Raw genomic sequence first — 23,692 nt, 5'->3', positions numbered from 1 at the left:
CTTCCCCTATTGTTTCAAAATATGTGAGCTAAGCTGGGTATGGTGGCACACACCTGTAATCCCAGCTACTCTAGAGCCTGCAGCAGGATTACAATTGAAGTCAGAGTGGCCAACTTGACCCTGTCTCAAAATAAATTTTTTTAAAAATGAGGAGTTGGGCACAGTGGCACACACCTGTAATCCCAGTGGCTTGGGAAACAGGCAGGAGGATCGCAAGTTCAAAGCCTGCCTTAGCAGTTTAGTGAGGCCCTAAGCAACGAGACCTTGTCTCAAAATAAATAAAAAAGAACTAGGGATGTGGGTTAGTGGTTAAGTGCCCCTGGGTTCAATCCTGGTACCAAAAAAAAAAAGGGTGAGGAGGTTGGTGGCCTTATATGCATGACACCCTGAGTTTGATCCCCTGTACTGGGGAAAACAAAAAAGATATAAGAGCTTAAGACAAAATGCATCCTTTTAAAGGTCTTTTTTCCAGGAGTTAGATCTCTGTGGATCAATATATTTAGGTATATTCTAGAGGTAGACTCCAGTAATCTCGTGACTTAATTGATGAATCTTTATTGGATTTACCCATGAGATGCCTGACAAAAAGGACAGGACCTCCAATTTTCATTAGCTTCCCTCCTAAATCATAGCAGGGAAGAACCAGATACTAGCCTGGGAGAGGCCATGGCATGTGGTGAAAAGGAAATGAACTTTAGTATTAGATAAATCTGAATTATAGTTCCAGAGCAGCTACTCAGAAGCTACGTAATCCTGCAGAAGTTACTTACCTTCTCTGAACTTCTGTTTCCTGTCCCTTGTTTGGACTACACACCAGGCCACCCCTTACTTTGTATGTTAACAAATACAATTTTTTAAAAGATAAGATCATTTGGAAATGAAATAATATACAAACAGAAAGTATGATCAAATAGAGACAGCAACAAATTCTAATAAACCCTAAGTGCTGACCAGGTTTTTCAAGCTGGAAAAGCCAGAATCTAATCTGGGCCTTGAGGATGAGGGTACAGTTTTGGAGTGGAGGCTATGCATCATTACATCAGACCTTCTAAGGGGAAAACAACTGTAAATCTGACAAATGCTCAGCAAAACACCTCTTGGCTTTTCCTATTTATAACTTGACAGGATATATTCAGCCCATTTTTTAATTTGAAAAGCTTAATGATAATATCCATAGCATTACTTGTCCTGTCACTTAATTATTTTCTCCTGTATCACAATAAGGCATTTTTGATAATTGCTAAAACTAAATTTGGTTAGATGCAAAGAAAGGTCGTATTAAATCTGTGACTGCAGGCCCTTTCTCTCCCTTCCTGTGGATGTTTGTAGTTAGGAGCACTGTTCTTAGAGTGGTCTGTCCAAGGGCTGGAGCCTAACACATCCTGCACATGAAAGCCTAAAAGTTTTAATTCTTTGTCTGATGTTTTGATTTCTTTACAGTTGAGTTCTCTATACTGATGATCAGTGAGATTCACACAAAAAAGAACAAACAAACAAAAAAAGTCAAGATCATACCATTTTAAAAAATATTAAAGCAGACAAGGAAATACAATTTCTTAAAACACTTTTCATATTAAAGGATACTAGAGATGGGCAAGTAAGGAAAATGACTAGTTCTTGCTTAACATTTTTTTATCTAGAAAAAAATTAATTATGACTTCTCCTACCCATTATGACTACTGAGGCAGAATTCATGACTTTGACCAGGAAATCTGAGATTAATGCCCAGGGCCATTGCTGGGAAACAGGATCAACATGCTCCATAGTTGCTTTCTTAGCCAGCACACAGCTGGGTCGTCAAATGTTTAGAAGTTAAGCTAAGGAAAGATGCCGTGAAATGGAAATCCATTTTTTTGAAGACAAAAAAGTGTCCTTTGATGTTTAATGCCATTATTCATTTTCAAGATTAAACAGAGGAATTCATTAGGATGAAGAATGGCACCCTGACCAGCAGAGAACACAGCAGAATGAATACTAATCTCAGAATGTGTTCCCTAAAATGCCCTTGCTGTTTCCTCATTCTGTACCCACTTGCATTTCTGCTACTTTGAGCCCAAGTGGACCAGCATGTTTTCTGCCTTGAGATGATCTGGTTTCCCTTCCACCTAGTGCTGTGGTGTGGAGCTTCTCCTTTCAGTAATCTTCCCTCAGACTGGTTAGCCACGTCCGTGGCTGATCCAGTCCCAGGGGTGTGCTATTTGGTGAGTTAAGAGCTCGTGGTTTTTGAGATGAGCTAATGTTAAGCCAAACCTCAAAGCTAGTCTCAGAATAGGTAAGTCGGAAAACAAAGGACTTAAAAAACTGCCTGGCAAGGTAGAGAGCAAGGTTTCAAAATCCTGTTTTGTACTTTGTTTGCACTGAAACAGTGGCCCTCCCGAGCCACTCAGCTCAGCAAGTGTTTCTCAAAGGCTTAAGGGGTTAGTAAAGGGAAAGACCTTAACTGCACCAAAGAAGAATCGTGATCCCAAGCATGTTCTGACCTTCCTCTAGCAGTAGAGCATTGCCTGCTCTGTTCCTCACAAACTCCCCAGTGTGCTTCTGGAACTTTGGATGTCAACAATACACATTTAAAATAAACAGGTTTCCTGAGGTTATTCATTTAAAGTTTTAATGAACCATGGGCTGAGGATGTGGCTCAGTGATGGAGCACTAACTAGCCTAGCTTGCTGGAGTTTCTGGGTTTAATCTCCAGCACTGCAAAAAACAAAGAGTAGCAAGGAGGGCTGAGATGTAGCCCAGCAGCAAAGCGCTGGCCTTGCATTTGCAAAGCCCTGGGTTTAAAAAAAGAAAAAAGAAAAAAAAGAAACTCCCACCTAAATAAATAAATATCTTTTTTTTTTTTTTTTTTTAAGGCGGGGAGGGGTGTATGAATGAACCAAGTAGTTCTGGATTTTAATCACAACTTTTCCACTTAGTTGATGTGGAGGATTTACTTAACCCTCTCTGAACCTCACCTCTTTTGGTATAAAATGGAAACCTCTCTTCTGTCATCCACCAGCCTTACCTGTTCAATGAAACCTCTGAACAGCCTTTTCCCAGCCCCAGAGCTGAGCATCCTCTTTTATCTGTCCATTCTAGGGTGGATTCTGCTGGGTCTTCCAATTCTATTTCCCTTCTTTTAGCTATATCAGCCCTTAAAACCTGTTCCCTGATACTTCTCTGGGCCATTTCATTTTATGTTCTCTTTCTTTTTTTCTTGAATGGTGGATTTTTCTTATTGTTTGTTTTTTGTTTTTTGTTAACTAAAGGCTAACTTACTTCATTTCCAGAATCCAGAACTCTTATAACCTGTTTCAGAAATCACAGGTTAAGAACACCTGGGCAAATTTAAAACATAGGCTGCCTTTATTCTGTGGTCCCAGGAACATCTCCCTTACATTTAAAAATACTGAGGGGCTGGGGATATAGCTCAGTTGATAGAGTGCTTGCCTTGTAAGCACAAGGCCCTGGGTTCAATCCCCAGCATCACAAAAAAATAAATAAAATTAAAAAATAAAAATACTGAGGATTAGCAGGTGAGGTGGCATATGCCTGGAATCCCAGTGGCTTGGGAGACTGAGACAGGAGGATCAAAAATTCAAGGCCAACCTGGGCAACTTAGCAGGACCCTGTCTTAAAATGAAAAAAGAGTGGGTGGGGCTGGAGTGTCCTGGGTTTTATCCTGTACTGAGAAAATAAAAACATTTTAATTTTTAAAGATGTACTTAGGACATCAGAAAGGGTTTCCTTGCTTTTCTTTTCAAATAATGAAAGTGGTGTAACTCATTTCCATTCCCTCTTCTCAGTAGCTACTTTTTTTTTAACCTCCCGGGATGCTGGGGATTAAACCCAGAGGCAATTTACCACTGAACTATGTCCCTAACCCTTTTTATTTTTCATTTCGAGACAGGGTCTCACTAAGTGCTTAGGGCCTCACTGAGTTGCTGAGGTTAGCCTCAAATGTGTGATCCTCCTGCCTCAACCTCCCGAACCTCTGGGATTACGGGTGTCCACAACTGTGCCCAGTTCAGTAGCTTCTTATAATTGATCCATCCCATGTTTTCATTGTCATTTTTTTCTCTTTACATTTAAGAAGCCTTAATTCTATTTTTTCCCTGAATTTCTTATTTTGAACTATTTTAAAAACTCTTTTATAGTTACTTGGGGTGTAAATCCCAATAAGTAAGTACTTAAGACTTCTAATGCCTCATTTTATCATCCACCTTTAACATATACACATTGGAGCTGGAGGATGTTTGACCTATTTTGTATTCCTATATTCTAAAATGTGAGTCCCCTTAGCTATTACAAAACATTCAGAATACACTTGTGACTTTAAAACATTTAATTCTAAAGGGAAATGCTAATTAGGATTTCTACTTTTTGTCTTCCTGCTTTGTCCCCATTTTCTCCTAAGAATAAGTTTGGGTGGTTTTGTTTTTCTACTCCTGTGTATATATCAGTCCTGTTTTTCTCCCAACCTGCAGTGTGAAATGGCCACCAGTGACAAACAGAGAGACCCAGAAGTTAATTTAAAAGACTTGAGAACAACAAAAATGAGACCTGAACTGCTGAGTGGCCACATCCCTGCAGGTCACATTCCTAAACCCATCGTGATGCCTGACTACGTGGCGTGAGTATCTATCTGAATTCTTCAAGGTAGAAGTTGAAGGGTCCCATTTGGGCCTTTCATTTTCCTGCTTGTCTCCACATTAATGCAGGTAACATACAGAATTGAAGGTACAATATGGTCAATGAAGAATAAGCTAAGCTGATTTCCTGTTCAGCCTATTTTAGTGATAAAAGTTGTAACCTTGGTTTGTTTTTTTCCTCAGAAAATATCCTGTGATTCAGACAGAAGATGAACGGGAGCGCTATAAAGCCGTGTTCCAAGATCAGTTTTCAGAGTACAAAGAGCTATCTGCAGAAGTTCAAGCCGTATTGAGGAAGCTTGATGAGCTGGATTCAGTGATGAGCAGGTTGCCACATCATTCAGAAAACCGACAGGTCAGTGTCTGCAGCTGCCTAGGAGGACCACTGAAGTTTAGAGGAGGAATAAAATCTGACCATTTAAAAAAAATCTGGAACTCTCTGTCTGCTCTCTTTGTCTAGGAAAGTATTTGAAATCTTTAGGATAACCATTCAAACTGGCTGCAGTGGTGCACAGCTGTCATAGCTACTTGGAAGACATAGGCAGGAGGACAGACAGAAAGTTCAAGTTCATCCAGGGGAACTTAGAAAGACCCTGCCTTAAAATAAAATAATAAACTGGCTGGGGGCATAGCTGAGTGGTAGAGCATGCATGAGGCCCTGGATTCAATTTCCAGCACCACAAAAAAAAAAAAAAAAAAAAAGAAGGAAAGAAAGGGAAAAAAAGTCACCATTCAAGATTACCATTCAAGGGGATGAGGGTATAGCTCAATGGAAGAGTTCATGCTTTGTGTGTGGCCCTGGGTTTAATCCCCAGCACCAAACAAAGAAAAAGAAATTACAATCCAAATTACATCAGTTAATGTAATTAAATCACATTTTATTACTTATTAAATGATATTTTATTTGCCTATTTAAGTAAAATATAAATATGCCTAAGATACATACTGACTCACTCCCAGTCCCAAAGAAGGGTGGCACACTCAAGCTGGGATGCGGGGAGGGCGGGTACGAGGAGCCCCCATGTAGTGCATTCCCCTGCCAAGCCAACCAAGGGTTTCCAACCCAGTCTCGGCACAGAGAGTGGATCTGAAGCTGCAGATTTGAGCTAGTAGGCACAACGTCAGAGCCATCTCTGTGAAGATGAGAGAACCAGTGGGACTGAAGCTTTCTCTTTCTTTTATTGTTCTGATAGTAAGGATCAAACCCAGGGGTGCTTTTACCAGTGAGCCACATTCCTAGCCTTTTATTTTTTATTTTGAGACAGTATCTCACTGAGTTGCTGAGGTTAGCCTTGAACTTGCAGTCCTGCTACCTCAGCCTCCAAAATCACCAGATTTCAATGTGCACCACTGAACCCAGCTAGTACTAAAGCTTTTTCTGAAGTGCTCTTTTTTCGATTCACATTTTTATATCTCTGAAACAAGAATACCTTATAATCAGTGACAACTTAGCAAGGCCCTGTCTGGAAAAAAAAAAGAAAGAAAAAAATTAAAAACTGAGGATATAGCTCAGTGGTAAAATGCTCCTGGGTTTAATCCCCAATACAAAAAAAAAAAAAAAAAAGAAAAGAAAAAGAGGGGCTGGAGTCGTGGCACAGTTGTAGAGCACTTGCCTGGCATGTGTGAGGCACTGGGTTCAATGTTCAGCACCACATATAAATAAAATAAAGGTCTATTGACTACTAAAAAATATTAAAAAAAAAAAGAAAGCAATGATACTATATAGGATACTTTATGTCTGTCATTTCCACTTGTTGACTATTATGAATAATGCTGCTGGGCACATTTGTGTTCTTTTTATAAAGAAAATATATTCTAGTCATTGCTTATATGATTAATTTAAAATTTTTTTGTTGTTGTTGATGGACCTTTATTTTTATTTATTTATATGTGGTGCTGAGATTTGAACCCAGTGCCTCACCCATGCTAGGCGAGTGCTCTACCACTGAGCCACAACCCCACCCCTAGGTTAAATTTTTTTATGGTACTGAGGATTGAACCCAGGGACGTTTTACCACTAAGCTATATCCCCAGCCTTTTTTTTTTTTTTTTTTTTTTTTGAGACAGGGTCTCACTAAGTTGCTTAGGACTTCACTAAGTTGTGAGGCTGGCCTTGAATTTGTTATCCTCTTTTCTCTGCCTCCCAAGTTGCTGGGACTTCAGTGTGTGCCACTGCAGCCAGCTTTGTATAATTAAAAATTTTTAAACTTATACAGCTTTTTTAAAAATGTCAAATGCATTTATGCTTGTGAATGTACGCATGTATATATATAAATTTTTCACCTGAGAACCTCAGTTAATTGGGCATCTTTTTTTGACTATAGACTAGTAAATATACATTTAAATTTCTCATATTTATGAGCTCTCTGAGCCAAATATATACTGCAGTGACATTTTCTCAATCCTGAAATGATGGAATAGTGCTAACTAAGACACTAGTATCACAAAGCAGGAGAAATCTAGCAAATACTGAAGGTTGAGGATCAGTTAGTACCATCTGGAAAACAAGCAAGGTTCACAAGTTTGAGAAGACTGACTGAGGCGGTCAGAGGAATGCAGGAAGGGGCTGGGGATATAGCTCAGTTGGTAGAGTGCTTGCCTTGCAAGCACAAGGCCCTGGTTCAATCCCCAACACCACAAAAAAAAAAAAAAAAACAAAAGGAATGTAGGAAGAGCTGGCCTTGGTGGTACGCACCTATAGTCCCAGGTATAGAAGACTGAGGCAGGAGGATCCGATTGAGCCAGGAGTTCAAGGACAACCTGGGCAACATAGTAAGACCCCCTTCATTCCCACACTGAAAGAAGAGAGAGGGTAGGAAAGAACAAGCAGACCCTAATGGATCAGCACAGTTGGGAAGAGAAGGCCGAATGAGAGAAATGAGGCTGAAAACTCTGACTGCCACTGTTGCCTTTAAGTAGAGACCCAGTGGTCTCCAAGATGTGTGCTTTGTAGGAGTATCAAGGGCTCCAGCATCTATGTCTACATTTGGGGGATCCAAGGAGTTCTGGTTACAGTGGAGCTGAAAGACTGTCGTCCCATGATGAGCCTACACAATTATTAACAAGTCATTACCCCTGATTTTCAATGTGACATAGCAAGGAAGTAACAAAAATGACAGGCTCATGGGTATTATCTGTTTCTTCTCTGGTCTTTATCTAAAGTAGAAATATTAATTGTGTCAGAAAAGTTAACTTTTCATAGACCACAGGCTGAGCTTTGTCCTGGGCAACAGTCTGCCAGGCTCATTCACTTTCCCTCCAGGTCCCTAGGGAAGCTTGGAAGGCATTTCAAACCCTTGTGGGCTTGTTTGAAAGCACAGGTTCTCTTATACACCTGGTTGTACCCCCATAAAAAATGAAACAATAAAAAGATTTTTCTGAGACTGTAAAGTAGGAATATTGTTCCAAGTAATCTCTCTGGTCCTCACCAGCTCATAAATTCAGTGTCTGTGGCAGACTAAAGTGAGTTTTACATCTCTTTTTTTTTTTTTTTTTTTAGTTGTAGGTGAACACAATACCTTTATTTATTTATTTTTATTTCTTTGGGGTGTTGGGGATTGAACCCAGGGCCTGTGCATGTGAGGCAGGTGCTCTACTAACTGAGCTATATCCTCAACCCAATACCTTTATTTTATTTATTTTATTTTTATGTGGTGTAGGAATCAAACCCAGTGCACCACACATGCTAGGCAAGTGCTCCACTACTGAGCTATAACCCTAGCCCTGAGTTTTACAACTTGTCTCTTCCTGCATCTCTAGTACAGCACCCAATCCTGGAAGCTAATTTATTCCTGGCCCACAACCTATTATTGTACATTACCACTGAATTACCAAGTTCATTTTCACTGCTGGCAAGTAGTCAAAACATAAACAAATACTCATGTTCTCAGACTATAAAAGGTATTGAAGAATTAAAATATGTTGGGAAAAGGATACGGGTAAGTGATATAAAATGTTCTCAAGGGAAACTTTTAGAACTATAAATTATTACACTTTTTATTAGATTCACTGTGTCTGGTAATCTCTATGCATAGTTTTGCATAAAAAAACTGAGGGCATTGCTCTAGTAATTTGGGCATTTTGGTGTTCCCAAAGGGGGCACCCTTTGGAAAGATTCAATCCCATAACAAGTTTTATAGTTACTACATGTAGTTATAGGAAATATAAAACTTAGAATAAAATTAGAGGGAACCTTATATTAGCTATTTTTAAAAGTTGAGTCGTCTCAATCTCTTAATTACAGCACCTAATTTCTTAAAAGGGAACTTTCCAAAGAAGATGAAAATGATAATAATAGCTAAAGTGATTATTAGGTACCGAGTACTTAATAAAGCATCATTTCAATAAGTGAACCTCCTCACAACCCTTTGAGCTGGTTACAGTTATGATTTCCATTTTTCCAATCAGGAAACTGAATCTTATTATACAGAGCTTGCCCCGGGTCACACAGTGGCAGAGGATGGCACTAGGACTAGGATCTGGTTTTATGCAGTCAGGAACCTTTCTGAATTGTTCATCCCTCAATCCCAGTGCCTGTCTGGCAGATAACATTTTAAGCCCGCAAACATTTTCTGTGTGAATATTTTCATAATAATTTGGGGCAAAAATTGTTTTCTAATTCCTAGTGTGTTCTAAGGTATGATTTGAGTAAATGCAAATGTTTTAACTCAAATATACAATATATTATTTTTAGGAACATGAGAGAATTTCAAAAATCCATGAAGAGTTTAAGAAGAAAAAGAATGTGAGTAAAACAGTTTTCTTCTTCAAAGTGTATTCTTATCTTTGTACACTGTGGTAATTGACAAACAAGATTCTTTTAGCTAAAGTACAGTAGTCCTCCCTCATCCATGGTTTTGCTTCCAGGATTTCAGTTAACCACAGTCAACCATAGCCCAAAAAATTAAGTAGAAAAATGCCAGAAATAAACAATTGGTAAGTTTTAAATAGTGCACCATTCCAAGTAGTCTGATGAAATCTCACACTCTCTCCATCTTGCCCTGGATATGATTCATCCCTTCGTCCATCACATCGACATTGTACTCACCACCCAAGTTACTTAGGAGCTGCCCCGTTATCAGATTGTCAAGATAGTATGTGCTTATATTAAAGTAATAAGATTTCTTAATATTGACCCAGAGCATAAGAGTAGCGATGTGATAATTTTACTACAGTATGTTGTTATGGTTGTTCTGTTTTATAAGTTGTTTTTAGTCTCTGCTGTGTCTAATTTATAAACTAAACTTTATCATAGGTTTTAATTGTAGATATCCCTCTCATATATATATATGAGATTATAGAAATAAAGATATAGAGAGAGATTGTAGATATAGATGTAGATCCACACACATACATAGAGAAAGGAGAGTCTGCTGTATTTCACTTTTATATTTCTTAAGATGCTACTTGTTAGGTACAGTGGGTGCTTCAGGAGGTGTTTTCTTGTAATTCCAGGCCTGAATACATTCTGCTCTGTCGATTTCACAGCCTAGGGGAATGGGTACTACATGATTCTTCACCACTCACATTTCCTTCCAAATGATTATTTTACATCTTTCTACCTCCATCCTTTACTTAATTTCATAAATCAATTAGAAACTGGAAAGACCTTTATTAATCGTTCTTATACTTATTATTTACTTTTTAATATACATTCAGATTATTAAAACTCCCTCAGCTCTTTATACTTCCCACTTTATTTTGCTGTGAACTTGAAACTGCTCTAAAAAACAGCCTATTAAAAAAAAAAAAATAGAGAACTTAACCCTTGTTCTGAGTAGGAAGATTTTAAAATCTGCTGCAAGTTATTCTGCATAGGGCCATCTTCTGGGTTAATGGATTTTTGTGTTCATTGTTGAGAAAGCTAGATGCTAAAATAATAGCTGTTTCTTTTATAGGATCCTTCATTTCTAGAAAAAAAAGAACGCTGTGAATACCTCAAGAATAAACTCTCCCACATAAAGCAAAGAATTCAAGAATATGATAAAGTAATGAACTGGGATATAAATGGTTATTCTTAAGCCGTATCTGAAACTACTTTTTTTATAACAAATTTACTATTTATATTCTGCTTTTGTATGCTAATCTTTGTGGTAGAGAAGTAAGTGCTTCCTGAATCAGATCCTCATTGGTCTAACTGGTGTGCAGTGTTAATCAGTATGATTTGCTCAAACATTTCAAAACAGTTTCAACTCATTGGAGGACTGAGGCAGAATGAGTTTAAGTTCAAGGCCAACTTGGGCAATATATTTTGATGTGGTGGTGAGGATCGAACCCAGTGCCTCACACATGGGAGACGAGCACTCTACCACTGAGCCACAACTCCAGCCCCTGAACTTGGGCAATATAGTTATACCTGTCTCAAAAATAAAATTAAAAAAAAAAGCTGGGGATGTAGCTCAGTGAGAGAGACCCTGGATTCACTCCACTGGGTCAAATTCACTAAGGGCCTCTACTGAGATTGGAGAAATCCTATATTCATCTGTGTGCAGTTCCATATTTGTTTATCTCATTAAAATGTGTTGTAACTTAGAAATCATGTCCTTGTTGTATGATGAGCAAGTAGACTCTCCTTCTGGTGCTGCTTTTTCCTTTACTCAGACAGGTTTCTAGGATTTTCTAAGATAAATATCCTAAGAAAAATTCTTAAAAGATTCTTCCTAAGGGAAAATGGATGACACCTTTTCAAAGGTATCATTTCTTCCCTTGAAAGAGAGTTGAATCCCAGATCAACATTGTCAGACTTTGTGATCTTGGGCAAGTTGCTTAATCTCTCTGTGCCTGTTTCCTCTTCTGTAAAATGAGACTAAAATAGTACCTACTTCATAGGGTGGTAATGAGGATTGAGTTGTTCACATTTGTAAAGCATTTAGAACAGAGCCTTCTTACAGTAAGCACTCTATTAGTGTTTGTGAACTCTGTAGAAGTGTTTGTGAAGTGAATAAACCGCATAGAATGAGTCTCAAGAAGAGGTCCACAATGAGCAAGCCCAGCCAGCTGACAAAAGGCTACTTGTCTAATAATTTTCTTTTTGTCCTGTTAACTCTTATTCACACATGAACTTAGGCATATGCTTCTCTATAGTTCTGTGGCCCACTGGGGTCCACCACAGCCTCCCTGTCTTTAATCAGTGTCACTCTGCATGTCTCCATGTTCCCAGAGCCCAGCCTTTCCTGTACTTGTGGAACAGAAGGACTGTGAATGTCATTACCCCTTCTGTCCCCTTTGACATCTGTCCTAAAGTCCCTTGGTATTACATTTCCTTGGTATCTCACTTTTTTGGGATACTTCATTTTTTTAAAGACTCATCTTGTCTTTGAGGCTTTATTCATGAGAAACATTCTATTTCTGTTAGTATGGACAAAAATTATTTTTTTCTTTGTTGAGACAGGATCTCCCTATATTGCTTAGGCTGGCCTCAAACTATTGATCCTTCTTCCTCAGCCTCATGAGTATGAACAAAAATGTTTTAAAATTATTATTTTTTTAATCACTAGAGAACCAAGCACTAAAGGATAACATCTTTGAGAAGCAGCACTGGTATTTCTTAGTGTATCACAAATATAAAGATTTTTAAACTTAATAAATTAAAAAAAAATCATTGGAGAGGGGCTGGGGTTGTGGCTCAGTGGTAGAACGCTTGCCTAGCATGTGTCAGGCACTGGGTTCGAGCCTCATCACCACATATAAATAAGTGAGCAAGCAAGTAAATAAATAAACAAATGAAGATCCACTGACAATTTAAAAAATATTTTTTAAAAAAATCATCAGAGAGCTGGGTGCAGTAGTACACACCTATAATCCCAGCTACTCAGGAGACTGAGGCAGGAAGATCACAACTTCAAGTCTAACTGGGCAACTTGGTGAGACCCGGTCCCAGAGTAAAAGTCTAAAAAGGGTTGGAGATATAGTTCAGTAAGTAGAGCTTTTGTCCAGCAAATGTGAAACCCTGGGTTCAAACCCCAGTACCGTTAAAAAAGAAAAAAATGTATTGGAGATCTGGGATGTAGTGGCGTGCACCTTTAACCCCAGCTGCTTGGGAGATTAAGATGGAAGAATCACTTGAGCCCATGAGTTTGAGACCAGCTGGGGCAACATAGCAAGACCTCCATCTCAAAAAAGAAATTAAAAAAGTCATCCGGGCTGGGATTATATTATAACTCACTGTTAAAGCACTTACCTGGCATGTGCAGGGCCCTGGGTTCAATCCTACACCAAACCTTCCACCACACTCACAAGGCATCATTATTGGCTCCCGTTCAGTAGCACCACCCCTTATTTCCCAGGTGTAGAATTAGTTTCTGCCTCCTGTAGCTGCCATTCAAACAATGTTCAAAGTGTTTTCTAAAGTTATGAAACAAAACAAAACAAAAAAAGCACATGGAAAGCAGAGACTTAAGTGTCACTTGCTGAATGTACTAGTTATTCCTTGTCACTGAAACTTGCTCTAGTGTTTATTGTTAATGTGTTTCATTCCTTAGTTTCCAGACTGCTTAGGGCTGTGCTGCTTCTGAAGAGGTAACACCTAGGGAAGTTCAAGGCCCAGGTGAGCCTCCAACTGGGGCAACCTCACCTTCTGTCTCATATACTGGGGCCCCATGTTAGCATTCCACTTTAAGAAGAGCTTCGGTGCTTTTATAAAAAGAAGTAAAATATTACCATTTTGTTAGAGTATAAATGATTAGATTAGTATTGAAATTAAATGTTAAGGAAATTCAACTTTATGAAACTTTATTTTACAATTGTGTTAATCTTTGAAACAAATGCTATAACACTAATTTTTTAAAATTTTTACATCAATAACTGTGTATTAAAATTTCAGTTACCTGTTGTATTCTGTGTGCTCTTTATTATTTTATTTGATCTTTTTAAATATACATGACAGTAGTGCATTTTGACATATAAACGTACAAGGAGTATAACTTCCCATTCTTGTGGTTGTACATGATGTGAACTTAACACTGGTGGTGTATTCATATACGAACATAGGAAAGTTATGTCCCATTCAATCTACTGTCTATCCTATTCCCATACCCCCTCCCTTCCCTTCATTCCCCTTTTTCTAATCCAATGAATTTATATTCTTCCCTCCCCCGCCTCTTGTTGTGAGTAAACATCTGCATATCAGAGAGAACATTCAGCCTTTGGTTTTTTGGGATTGGCTTATTTTACTTATCATAATGGTTTCCAGTTCCATCCATTTACTGGCAAATGCCATAATTTCATCCTTTACAGCTAAATAATATTCCATTGTGTATATATACCGCATTTTCTTTATCCATTCATCTGTTGAAGGGCGCCTAAGTTGGTCCCATAGCTTAGCTATTGTGAATTGAGCTGCTGTAAGCATTGATGTGGCTGCATCACTGTAGTGTGCTGATTTAAGTCCTTTGGGTATATACCAAGGAGTGGGACAACTGGGTCAAATGGTGGTTCCATTCCAAGTTTTCTGAGGAATCTCCATACTCTGTCCTCTTTATTGTTCACTTGGATAGGAACGCATTCACTGTGCATGTTCTTAAAAATATTTTCCCTAATCAGAAACAAACTGAAAAGTTATTGAAAACTCACAGGCTATGATGTTCAGGTGATTCACCTTTTCCCCATCCCCCAATATTTGCAAGAATTCAAAGTTAAGGCTACTGTATTGGGTCCCTAGAGTGGCCTTAACAAAGCACCACAATCTGAGTGGCTTAAAACAATAGTTCATTGTCTCACAGAACTGCAGGCCACAAGTCTGAATGAGGTCAAGGTGTGCAGGAGGCTATGCTCCCCCTAAAACCCGTAAGGGAACCTTTCCTTGCCCTTTCTAGCCTCTGGCAATCTTTGACATTTCTTGGCTAGTAGACTCATCTCTCCAACCCTCCAACCTCCTGTGGTCTCCCAGGGTCTTCTTGGCTGTCATTTTATAAGAACATCAGTCATATTGGATTACAGTCCTTATCTTAACTGATCACATCTACAAGGATTCATATTTCCAAATGAGGCCACACTCTGAAGTAATGGAGACTTCGACATATCTTTTTGAGGGGATATAGTTCAACCCATAATAGCCACCTTTGATGAGTTGTGGGATTCAAAAGAAAAAATACTTCCCTGAGATTTTTTTTCCCCTTCCACACATTTCTAACATGCATTCTAAATTGAAACAATGAGGTTATGTCAGTATATCTAAAACTTGAAAATAGTATTCTTCACTCACTTATTTGCCAGTTATGCTTCATATACTTTCATTCTGCCAGATATTGTTTTTGTGATTTATATTTTGTTTTGTGGTGTTGGGGATCAAAGCCAGGGCCTTGTGCACTCTGGGCAGGTGCTACCACTGAGTCACACCCCAGCCCCAGATGCTGTTTTAGCATTGAAAATGAAAATGCAGTAATCAACAAAATAGAGATCTTAAGGGTTGATAATGAAGTGAGTATTATTGTTATGTGCACTTCTAGAAAGTTTGTGTAGTGATCCTGATATTGAGATGCACCAAAGTTCAAAAGATATACAATAGTAGCAAGCAGCTATAATCCCAGCTTCCTGAGAAGTTGAGGCAGGAAGACTGCTTGGACCCAGGAGTTCCAGGCTAACCTGGGCAAGGTAGCAACACGTTGTCTCAAAAATGTTTATACTATCATTGGATCAGTGAGGGTGTAGACAGTTTACCTAGCATGCACAAAACCTGGGTTTAATTCCTAGCACTGGAAGAAGAAAAAAAACATTGTACCAAAAAAAAAAAAAAAATTTTTTTTTTAAACAAAATCTAATAACTCTAAAAAATAAAGATGTCTACCACTATGTATTCCACTCCCTGGAAATACATATATAACGCTTTTTTTGTTTGTTTGTTTTTGGCAGTGCTGGGGATTGAACCCAGGGCCTCGTGCTTGTGAGGCAAGCACTCTACCAACTGAGCTATCTCCCCAGATCAATATGACCATTTGTAAATTCTCTATTTTAGTGCTATCAGCTAGGCATGATGGTGCACATGCCTGCAGTCTCAGCTACTTGGGAGGCTGAGGCAAGAGGACTGCAAGTTCAAGGCCAATCTCAGTCACTTAGCAGACCCTGTACAAAAAAAAAAAAAAAAATGGGATGTAACTGAAAGCACCCCTGGGTTCAATCTCCAGTACCACAAAAGAGAGAGAGAAAGAGAGAATGAATGACAGATTCTAAAATATGACAATGTTTTGTCTGAACAAAAGCTAGATGAGTGCATTCTATACAGTTCCTTTTTTGTAAAGCTTCAAAACAGACTATTAAATAGTGATTTGTCATAAAAGGGGCTACTTTGGGAGGGCAAGACTAAACTGGGAAGGGGCATGAGTGTATCTTCTTGGGTTTGAAAATGTTCTGTGTGCAGCTCTGGATGGTAGTTTCAAAAATAATAGTCCATTTTGTGTTACATAACAAAATACCTGAGGTTGGAACTTTATAAGTAAAGTGGCTTATTTAGCTCAAGATTCTGATGCCTGGAAAGTCCAATCAGCACCGTGCTGGGATCCTGGCGAGACCCCTGTTGGCAGCTTCACATCATAGTAGAGAAGTGGAAAGAGAGACAGCCATGTACAAAAGAGAACAAGCACACGAGGTGAACTCTTTATAGCAAGCTGTTCTTACAAGAACTAAGTCACTTATGGAGATCAGCATTAATCCTTTCCAAAGGCAAAGCCCTATGACCCAACCACCTTGCACTAGGCCCCACCTCTTAAAGGTTCTACCACCTCAACACTGCCACACTGAGGACCAACCTTCCCGTACACAAGATTTTGTCGGGGAACTACCCCAAACCATAGCCATGAGTGTATACATATTTAATTAGTTATCAAACTCTACTCTTGAGATATGTGCACGTAAGGTGTTTCACATGGCTGTCATGTCTACCATAAATCACTGAAAAAATCACTTAAAAATCTAATTTGTGGGAATAGAATTCGTCTGAAATGGTTTTTGGCTGGCAAGGGGTATAAGGGAGATTTCTGGGTGCTATACCTTGATTTGGTTGGCTAAACATACATACATATGTAAAACTCTTAAAATGAGTGCTTTCACTGTACACATATTATACCTTGATTTTAACAATTACATATTTTGAAGAAAAGTATGTTACCAGTTTTAAAAACTCAAAAGTAAACTTAGGAGCATAAAGTTGGGAACTGCCTGTAGTGTTCTAGTGATCTTTGTAGAACAGTGGCACAGTTACAGCAGGGGCAAAACAATCTTAGTACTGTTGGTTTCTTGAGTCATAGTTGAAACTCAAGCCTGTGTGTGTATGCATGTGTGTGACCTTGAACCAAACCCTTCAACTGGGATGGTAGATGATAACCATTGTCTTCCTCTTTTCCCTGTCAGCAGTTCTAAAACAGAAAGGCTGAAGATAAATGGACCCATTTAAATACTTTTATTCTAACACTGCATTCATGCCTGTGAATTCTCCCTGTGTACAGGGCAGGAGCTGAAGAATGGATGACACGTGAGGAAAATGCTATTTGTCTGCAATGTTGAAGAAATAACAGTTTGTCCTATTTAAAACTTGTTTGTGGGTTGGGGGTGTAACTCAGTGGTGGAGCATTTGCCTAGTGTGTTCAAGCCCCTTGGTCTAATCCCCAGTACCATAAAAATGAAACAAAGCAAAAAAAAACAAACAAACAAACAAAAAAAAAAACTTGTTTGTGACTAGTAAGCTTGCCAGTGTTGTTAATATTCAAGGGTACTCTGGGGATTGTTATTGCCCAAGGGCAAACCCAAATTAAACCATGGGAAAAAGCTATTCAGAACCACCACCCCATGTATTTGGAAGGTGCCGCCATGTGACTCAGTCACCCAGATGCAATGAGGTGGTGGAAATGGTCATTGCAGCTCACATAAATAAGAAAACAGTCTGCTGCTGTTCACTTAATTGCTAGTGATATCCAGGATTTTCTTAGAAACCCTCAGGATTAAGGGTTTGAAAGCAGAGAACATGAAGAGATTACACATTACAAGAATGTTTGTAATCATTGATGTCAACATGCCGTATGTCCATGAGTAATTCATGAGTCATTTTTTTAGTGTCTCTATTTCCCTGCAGTTTATTTCTGGATTTTTACCTCTTCTTATGGTGAGAACTAAGAATCATACTGCCAAAATTCCTGTCTTTGTGACATTCCCACCAGCAACATTATGTGGATTCCAATTTCTCCACATCCTTGTTAATACTTTTTCCCCCTCTCTCTATACTCCCCTCTCTCTCTCTCTCTCTCTCTCTCTCTCTCTCTCTCTCTCTCTCTCTCTCTCTCTCTTTCACTTAGAGTTGCTGGGGATTGAACCCAGAGCTTTGTGCTTTTGAGGAAAGCACTCTACCAACTGAGCTATATCCCCAGCCCCCTCTCTCTCTCTTTTGATAATAGCCATCCTAATAGGTGTGAAGTGATATCTCATTATGGTTTTGATTTGTATTTCTCTAATGATCAGAGATGCTGAGAATCTTTCCCTGTGCTTACTGGCTATGTGTCCATCTTCTTTGAAGAAATGTTCATTCAAGTCCATTAAAATGGATTGTTTGGTGTTTTTTAATTTTTATTTTATTTTTAGTTGTAGAAGCACATAATACCTTTATTTTATTTATTTATTTTTATGTGGTGCTAAGGATTGAACCCAGTGCCTTACATGTGCTAGGCAAGTGCTCTACCACTGAGTTATGACCCCAGCCCTGATTGTTTTTTTATTGTTTAGTTATAAGTAATCTTTATATTTTTTTGGATTTGATTTTTTTTTTTTTTTTTTTTGGGTACCGGGGATTGAACTCAGGGGCACTTGACCACTGAGTCACATCCCCAGTCCTGTTTTGTATTATATTTAGAAACAGGGTCTCACTGAGTTGCTTAGCACCTCGCTCTTGCTGAGGCTGGTTTAGAATTTCTGATCCTCCTGTCTCAGCCTCTGGAGCCGCTGGGATTACAGGTGCACGCCACCATGCCCGGCCCTTGGTTTAGTTTTCAACTTAGTTAAATCCATCTGTAACCATGGGGGAAAGGCTTTACCTCTTGTTGCTCCACTAAAAATTTGGGAATAAGGTTGGTAAGGAAAGTAGGTTTATTCAAAGCCAACTTTAAGGAAGACAGGAGAGACCTTTCTCTTTCAAGTCTCCATCTTTCTGGGAATGGGGAAAGGGAGGGGTGGGCACAGGAGGATCAGGGAATGCAGAAAGCCCAGAGAAGAGGAGGCCCAGTGGGACAATAAGATAGGAAATACACCTCTGGAGAGTTAGTGGACCAGAGAACACATCAGTCTCAGCTTCCTCGGCCTCTGTCCTTAGAGGAGGAAGTACAAGGATGCACAAAAGCAGTTATCCAGAAGTTGCTTTTCATTTCTAAGGGGGTCTGTTTCACATCTGGGATGTGATGCTGGAATTTGCTTAGGTCAACAGATGTTACAGCTGGACTGCTGGTTGGACTGGCCAGAGAAGTTAAGAACAGAGGAATATTAAAAAAAAAAAAAAAAAAAAAAAAAAAAAAAAAAAAAAACCAGTGTGGTGGCACATGCTTATAGTACCAGCTACTCATTAGGCTGAGGCAGGAGGATCCCTGAGCCCAGGAGTTCAAGACCAGCCTGGGCAACATACCAAAATCTTGTCTCAAAAATAAATTAAAGGCATAAAAATCAAGCAACAAAAGTCAAGACTCCTTTCAGAGCTGTTTTCTCAGGACCAGGCACCCACTCCTACTGCCGGATGTGCAAGCCCAGGGTGGGAAAAGGAAGGGGCTAGCTCCACAGATGCTTTTGGCTTGCTGGGTGGACAGCAGGGAGTGGAGTGTCCTGGGGAGTGATCAGAGATCCTCTTGGTCAAAAGATTTCAAAGAACATGAAATATGGAATATGTACTCACTGAAAATATTCCCAGACATGGGGATGAAATTAATACATTTGGAGAGTAGGTTCAGAGACATGGAGAAAATGGGAATTTAGATATAAATATTGAATTAGAAAATATAAAAGTAGTTTTCAGAAGTAAATATTTGAGGCCAGGGTATTAAAATGAAAACAATTCAATTATGCTTTTCATCGCCACAGCTGAATTCAGGAACACCGTTTTATGGGAATATTGCACCTGGCTGAGTTATTTTAATAGGCAGTCCAAATATTTACTTTCATGCTGTGACCTTTGCCTTCTTTGTGGTCTAGTTTAACTGAGTCTTTTAGACTGAAGACAAGATGCAAGCTTTGGAGTTTTGAGATAGTTACATAAATACACAAATAACCAAAGTGCCATGATAACAAAAATTGAACTTTTCAAAATAGCATCACAAAGATTTATTATATCTAATTTTAAAAAATGTTTTTAGTTGTTGATGGACCTTTATTTTATTTATTTATATGCGATGCTGAGAATCGAACCCAGTGCTTCACACATTCTAGGCGAGCGTTCTACTACTGAGCCACAACCCCAACCCTGTTATATCTAATTTTTAAGCTAAACCTCGGGGTGTAGCTTAGTGGTAGAGCACATGCTTAACATGTGTGAAGTTCTGGGTTCAATCCTCAGCATTACAATAAAGAAAAAGGGTTTTATGTAATTATTTCATTGTAATTATTCAACATATATCCCAAATAAGACTACTGAAAACTTTGTTTAAAATTCTACCCAAACCAGTTAATAAACCTTTAAATAATATATGAATAAATAAATAACATTTAAATTTCTGGGTTTTATAAATCTATAAAATAACTTCTTCAAAACAAACATAAATCATATCATATATCTTAAAAATCATATACATACATATATTGTATTGAACCTAATTCAATTTAATAGAGGGTGTTTGTTTCTTATCCAAAATTGGAAGAGGACAAAGGGTAAATATTTTCTTATTCAATCTTTGCCTACAAGAACAGAGAATTGGAAAAAGTTTATAAATGTATGTTTTTGTTTCCATTTAAAAAACCCAAACTTTCTTATTTTGCCAACCTTGAAAGCCTGCCTCTTCTTTTCCAAGAGACTGAGCTCGTGCAAATTGGAAGGTATGGCCCACTGGTTCAAAGGGTGTTGGAAGAGGCGTTACTTCCTTTTCTTTACATGTTGTAAAAATTGTGGACAGCTAAGTCCAGTCCCCAAGGATAGGGGAGGATGTGGCGTCACAACTTTTAGTAGCTTTGGGATGGAACCAGAGAAATTGGAAATGCTAGATTAAGTTTATTATTATTTCTAATCCTGGGAGTGGGGAGGGGAAAAGCCTGTGGTTCTGATTTGCAACTGGATTTCTAAAGACATGAGACCTCCCACTCAGCAGCATTCCCTACCTTCCTTATAAAATCTTGGTTTTACTGTCAACCAGTATGTAGCAGCCCACTCTGCCATCCCTCCTCTTGGCCCGTTCTGAGAGACCCTGTCTAGGAGTAACTGTCTCAGTCCTGGTCAATACCCAAAGAGGAGGGTGCAGAGATCTCAGAGAAACTCTATGTTCCCTTAAGTTAAAAGTTGAGGTAGTACCCCGGTATTTCACATGTGCCTGTAATCCCCGCTACCTCAGAGGCCGAGGCAGGAGGATTGCAAGTTCCCAGGCTTTTTTTTTTGAGACAGGGTCTTTCTAAGCCTGGCATTTGTGATTCTCCTGTGTCTCTCTCCGCAGCAATTGGGAGACACAATTACAGGTGTGTGCCATGCTCAGCAAGACCCCATCTCTTAAAAAACAACAACCAAAAGAAACTGGGGTGGGGTTGGATCTACTGTTTTTCCTGAAGCTGTTTCTAGACTTTGGAATTGCTTCCCAGTGAAAAGTCTGTAAATTATAAAAGTCAGGTCAGGGGAGCCTCACCCAACCAAATAAAACATTCATTTAAAAAAAAAAAAAAAAAGCCTCTTGGCTTCCTCTCTGCCAGAACCTCTGCATACCTTTCATTGTCCCCAACATCCAACTCCTGACAAGCTTTTACTTCCTAAGTAGCTCTCAAACCCTTGTCCCCATGGTGCCTTCCAATCATTTATTCAACAAATTCATTGACCACCTATTGTTATGGTGTGGAACTGAAATATCCCCACAGCCTCACATATTAAAGGCTGTGGCGCTATTGGGAAGTGGTCTAACCTTTCAGAAGTAGAATTTATGGGAAGAATTTAGGCCATTAGGGATAAAACCTTAAGGGATATTAGGTCCCCAGCCTCTTTTTCTCTTTCTTTTTTTCAACTGCCATGAGGTAAGCAGATCATCTTCACCATGCACTCCATCCCATGACATTCTGCCTCACAACAGGTCACAAAACAACAGAGACAAGAGATCATGGACTGAAACCTCTGAAACCGTGAGCCAGAATAAATATTTCTCTGTTTAAATTATTTATCTCAGGTATTTTGTTATAGCAGTGAAAAGCTAATGCATCTACTTTATGCCAGGTACTATACTAGCTACTGGGTTTATTTATAGTAGCAAAACAAACAGTGGATACTCCAAAGGTATGTACAGTCTGATTCCTCACAATTAAACCACACCAAGCCAAGTAGGCCAGTCTCTCCTACAGCACCCCTCTCCTACTTGCTTGCAGCATATACACTTCTCTCCATTTTACAGATGAAGACACTGAGGGTTGTAATAATTATGTAATATTCTCAAGGTCACAGAGTTAGTGATGGAGCAGAATGCTGTAAGAAATTTATTCATCATTCAAAAAGTATTGTCTAGCACATGTTAGGCACAGGATATAATGGTGAACAGAAAAGTCACAGTCTCTGCTGTCCTGAAGGCTATGATCTAGTGAAGGAGACAAATAATACATAAGGAAAACATCAGATAGTAATTGTTCTGGCACATAGTAGCTGGATGGCTACTTAAACCTGGGCATCAAAGCTGTGCACAGCGGTCCACACCAGTAAACCCAGCAACTCAGGAAGCTGAAGCAGGAGGATTGCAAGTTCAAGACCAACCTAAGCAATGTAGTGAGACTCTGTCTCAAAACTAAATTTTAAAAAGGGCTGCAGCTGTAGCTCAGTGGTAGAGCACTTTGTCTAGCATGTGAGAAACCCTGGGCTCAATCCCCAGTACCACAAAAAAATAAACATTTTCAAAAACTGGATGATCAGGGAAGATCCCCTTTAAGTTTCTGGAACCTCTGTAAATTCACCTCATTTTTGGTTTTGGTTTGAGACTAGGGATTACAAATATGCTAATACACAAGCTCTACCACGGAGCTCTGGCCCCAGGCAAGTACCCTGTACTGTCTACCTCTGTCCCTCTTTCCATAGTGACCAAGAGAAAGGCCTTTAGGAGGGTCAGACTAGTCTACAGGGAAACAGGGAAGAGAGGATGATGGGTGTATTAGTTTCCTAGGGCTGTGTGAACAAAGTACATACCACAAACTGGGTGGCCGAAAACAACAGAAATCTATTGTCTTACGGTTCTAGAAGCTAGAAATCCAAGGTCAACATGTCAGCAAGGCCACACTCCCTCTGAAACCTTTCCTTGGCCCCTCCTACTTGTGGTTTGTAGTAATCTGCTCCATTCCTTGGCTTGCAACTGAAGCCCAGCCATTTCTGCCTCGGTCCTCACATGATGTCCTCCTTACCAAGTCTCTGCCTCTGTGTTTCTTCTCCCCTTCTTATAATGACCCCAATCATATGGGATTAATAGCCAACCTACTCCAGTATGACCTCATTTTAAAGTAACTAAGCATATCAATAATGACATTATTTCCAAATAGGTCACAGTCCAAGGTACTGAGGGCCAGAACTTCAGCTTTTATTTGGGGAGTACACAATGCAACTTCTAACTTGGTGGCATAGATTGTCCTCACTATTCAACCACATTTGGTATTTGAAGCAGAGAACCCCTACCCTCCAGTGGGTGAGGGCATCCCACAATGGGGAGGAAGGTAGATGGAGGCCCAGGAGCTACTACTAGGAGGAGAACCCAGAGCTGGCTGAGGAGTGGATCAGGATCTAGCCTCAGACAAGGTCTCTGGTTCCCTAGACTATGTGAGGAAGGTTCTACAGGTTGCTTCATCTAGCCATGAAAGACCCAAGATTTGAGAGGAATAACCCACTGTAACACTCTCAACTCTTTATAGGCTCACTTATAAATTTAACACAATCCCTACAAAAA

General features: G+C 39.3%; 1 protein-coding gene across 6 annotated transcripts in view; it reads left to right on the top strand.

The window, feature by feature from the left end:
* The window catches only part of MARVELD2 (MARVEL domain containing 2), a 28,890-nt gene extending 15,428 nt beyond the window's left edge, over window positions 1–13,462 (top strand). For 5 of the 6 annotated variants that reach the window (XM_079145222.1, XM_079145224.1, XM_079145226.1 and 2 more), the window contains 4 exons: window positions 4,467–4,612; window positions 4,815–4,986; window positions 9,325–9,375; window positions 10,529–13,462. In XM_079145222.1, coding sequence (XP_079001348.1) covers window positions 4,467–4,612; window positions 4,815–4,986; window positions 9,325–9,375; window positions 10,529–10,651 — 492 coding nt within the window. In that variant the 3' untranslated portion in view covers window positions 10,652–13,462. The remainder of the gene's footprint in view (window positions 1–4,466; window positions 4,613–4,814; window positions 4,987–9,324; window positions 9,376–10,528) is intronic. The other variant, XM_079145225.1, reaches the window with a different exon arrangement.
* The last annotated feature ends 10,230 nt before the right edge of the window (window positions 13,463–23,692 follow it).

Source organism: Sciurus vulgaris, assembly GCF_902686455.1.
Source record: "Sciurus vulgaris genome assembly, chromosome: 6".
Taxonomy (NCBI): Eukaryota; Metazoa; Chordata; class Mammalia; order Rodentia; family Sciuridae; genus Sciurus; species Sciurus vulgaris.
The sequence above is the reverse complement of the archived record's forward strand: the minus strand, read 5'-3'. Positions and strand labels throughout refer to the sequence as shown.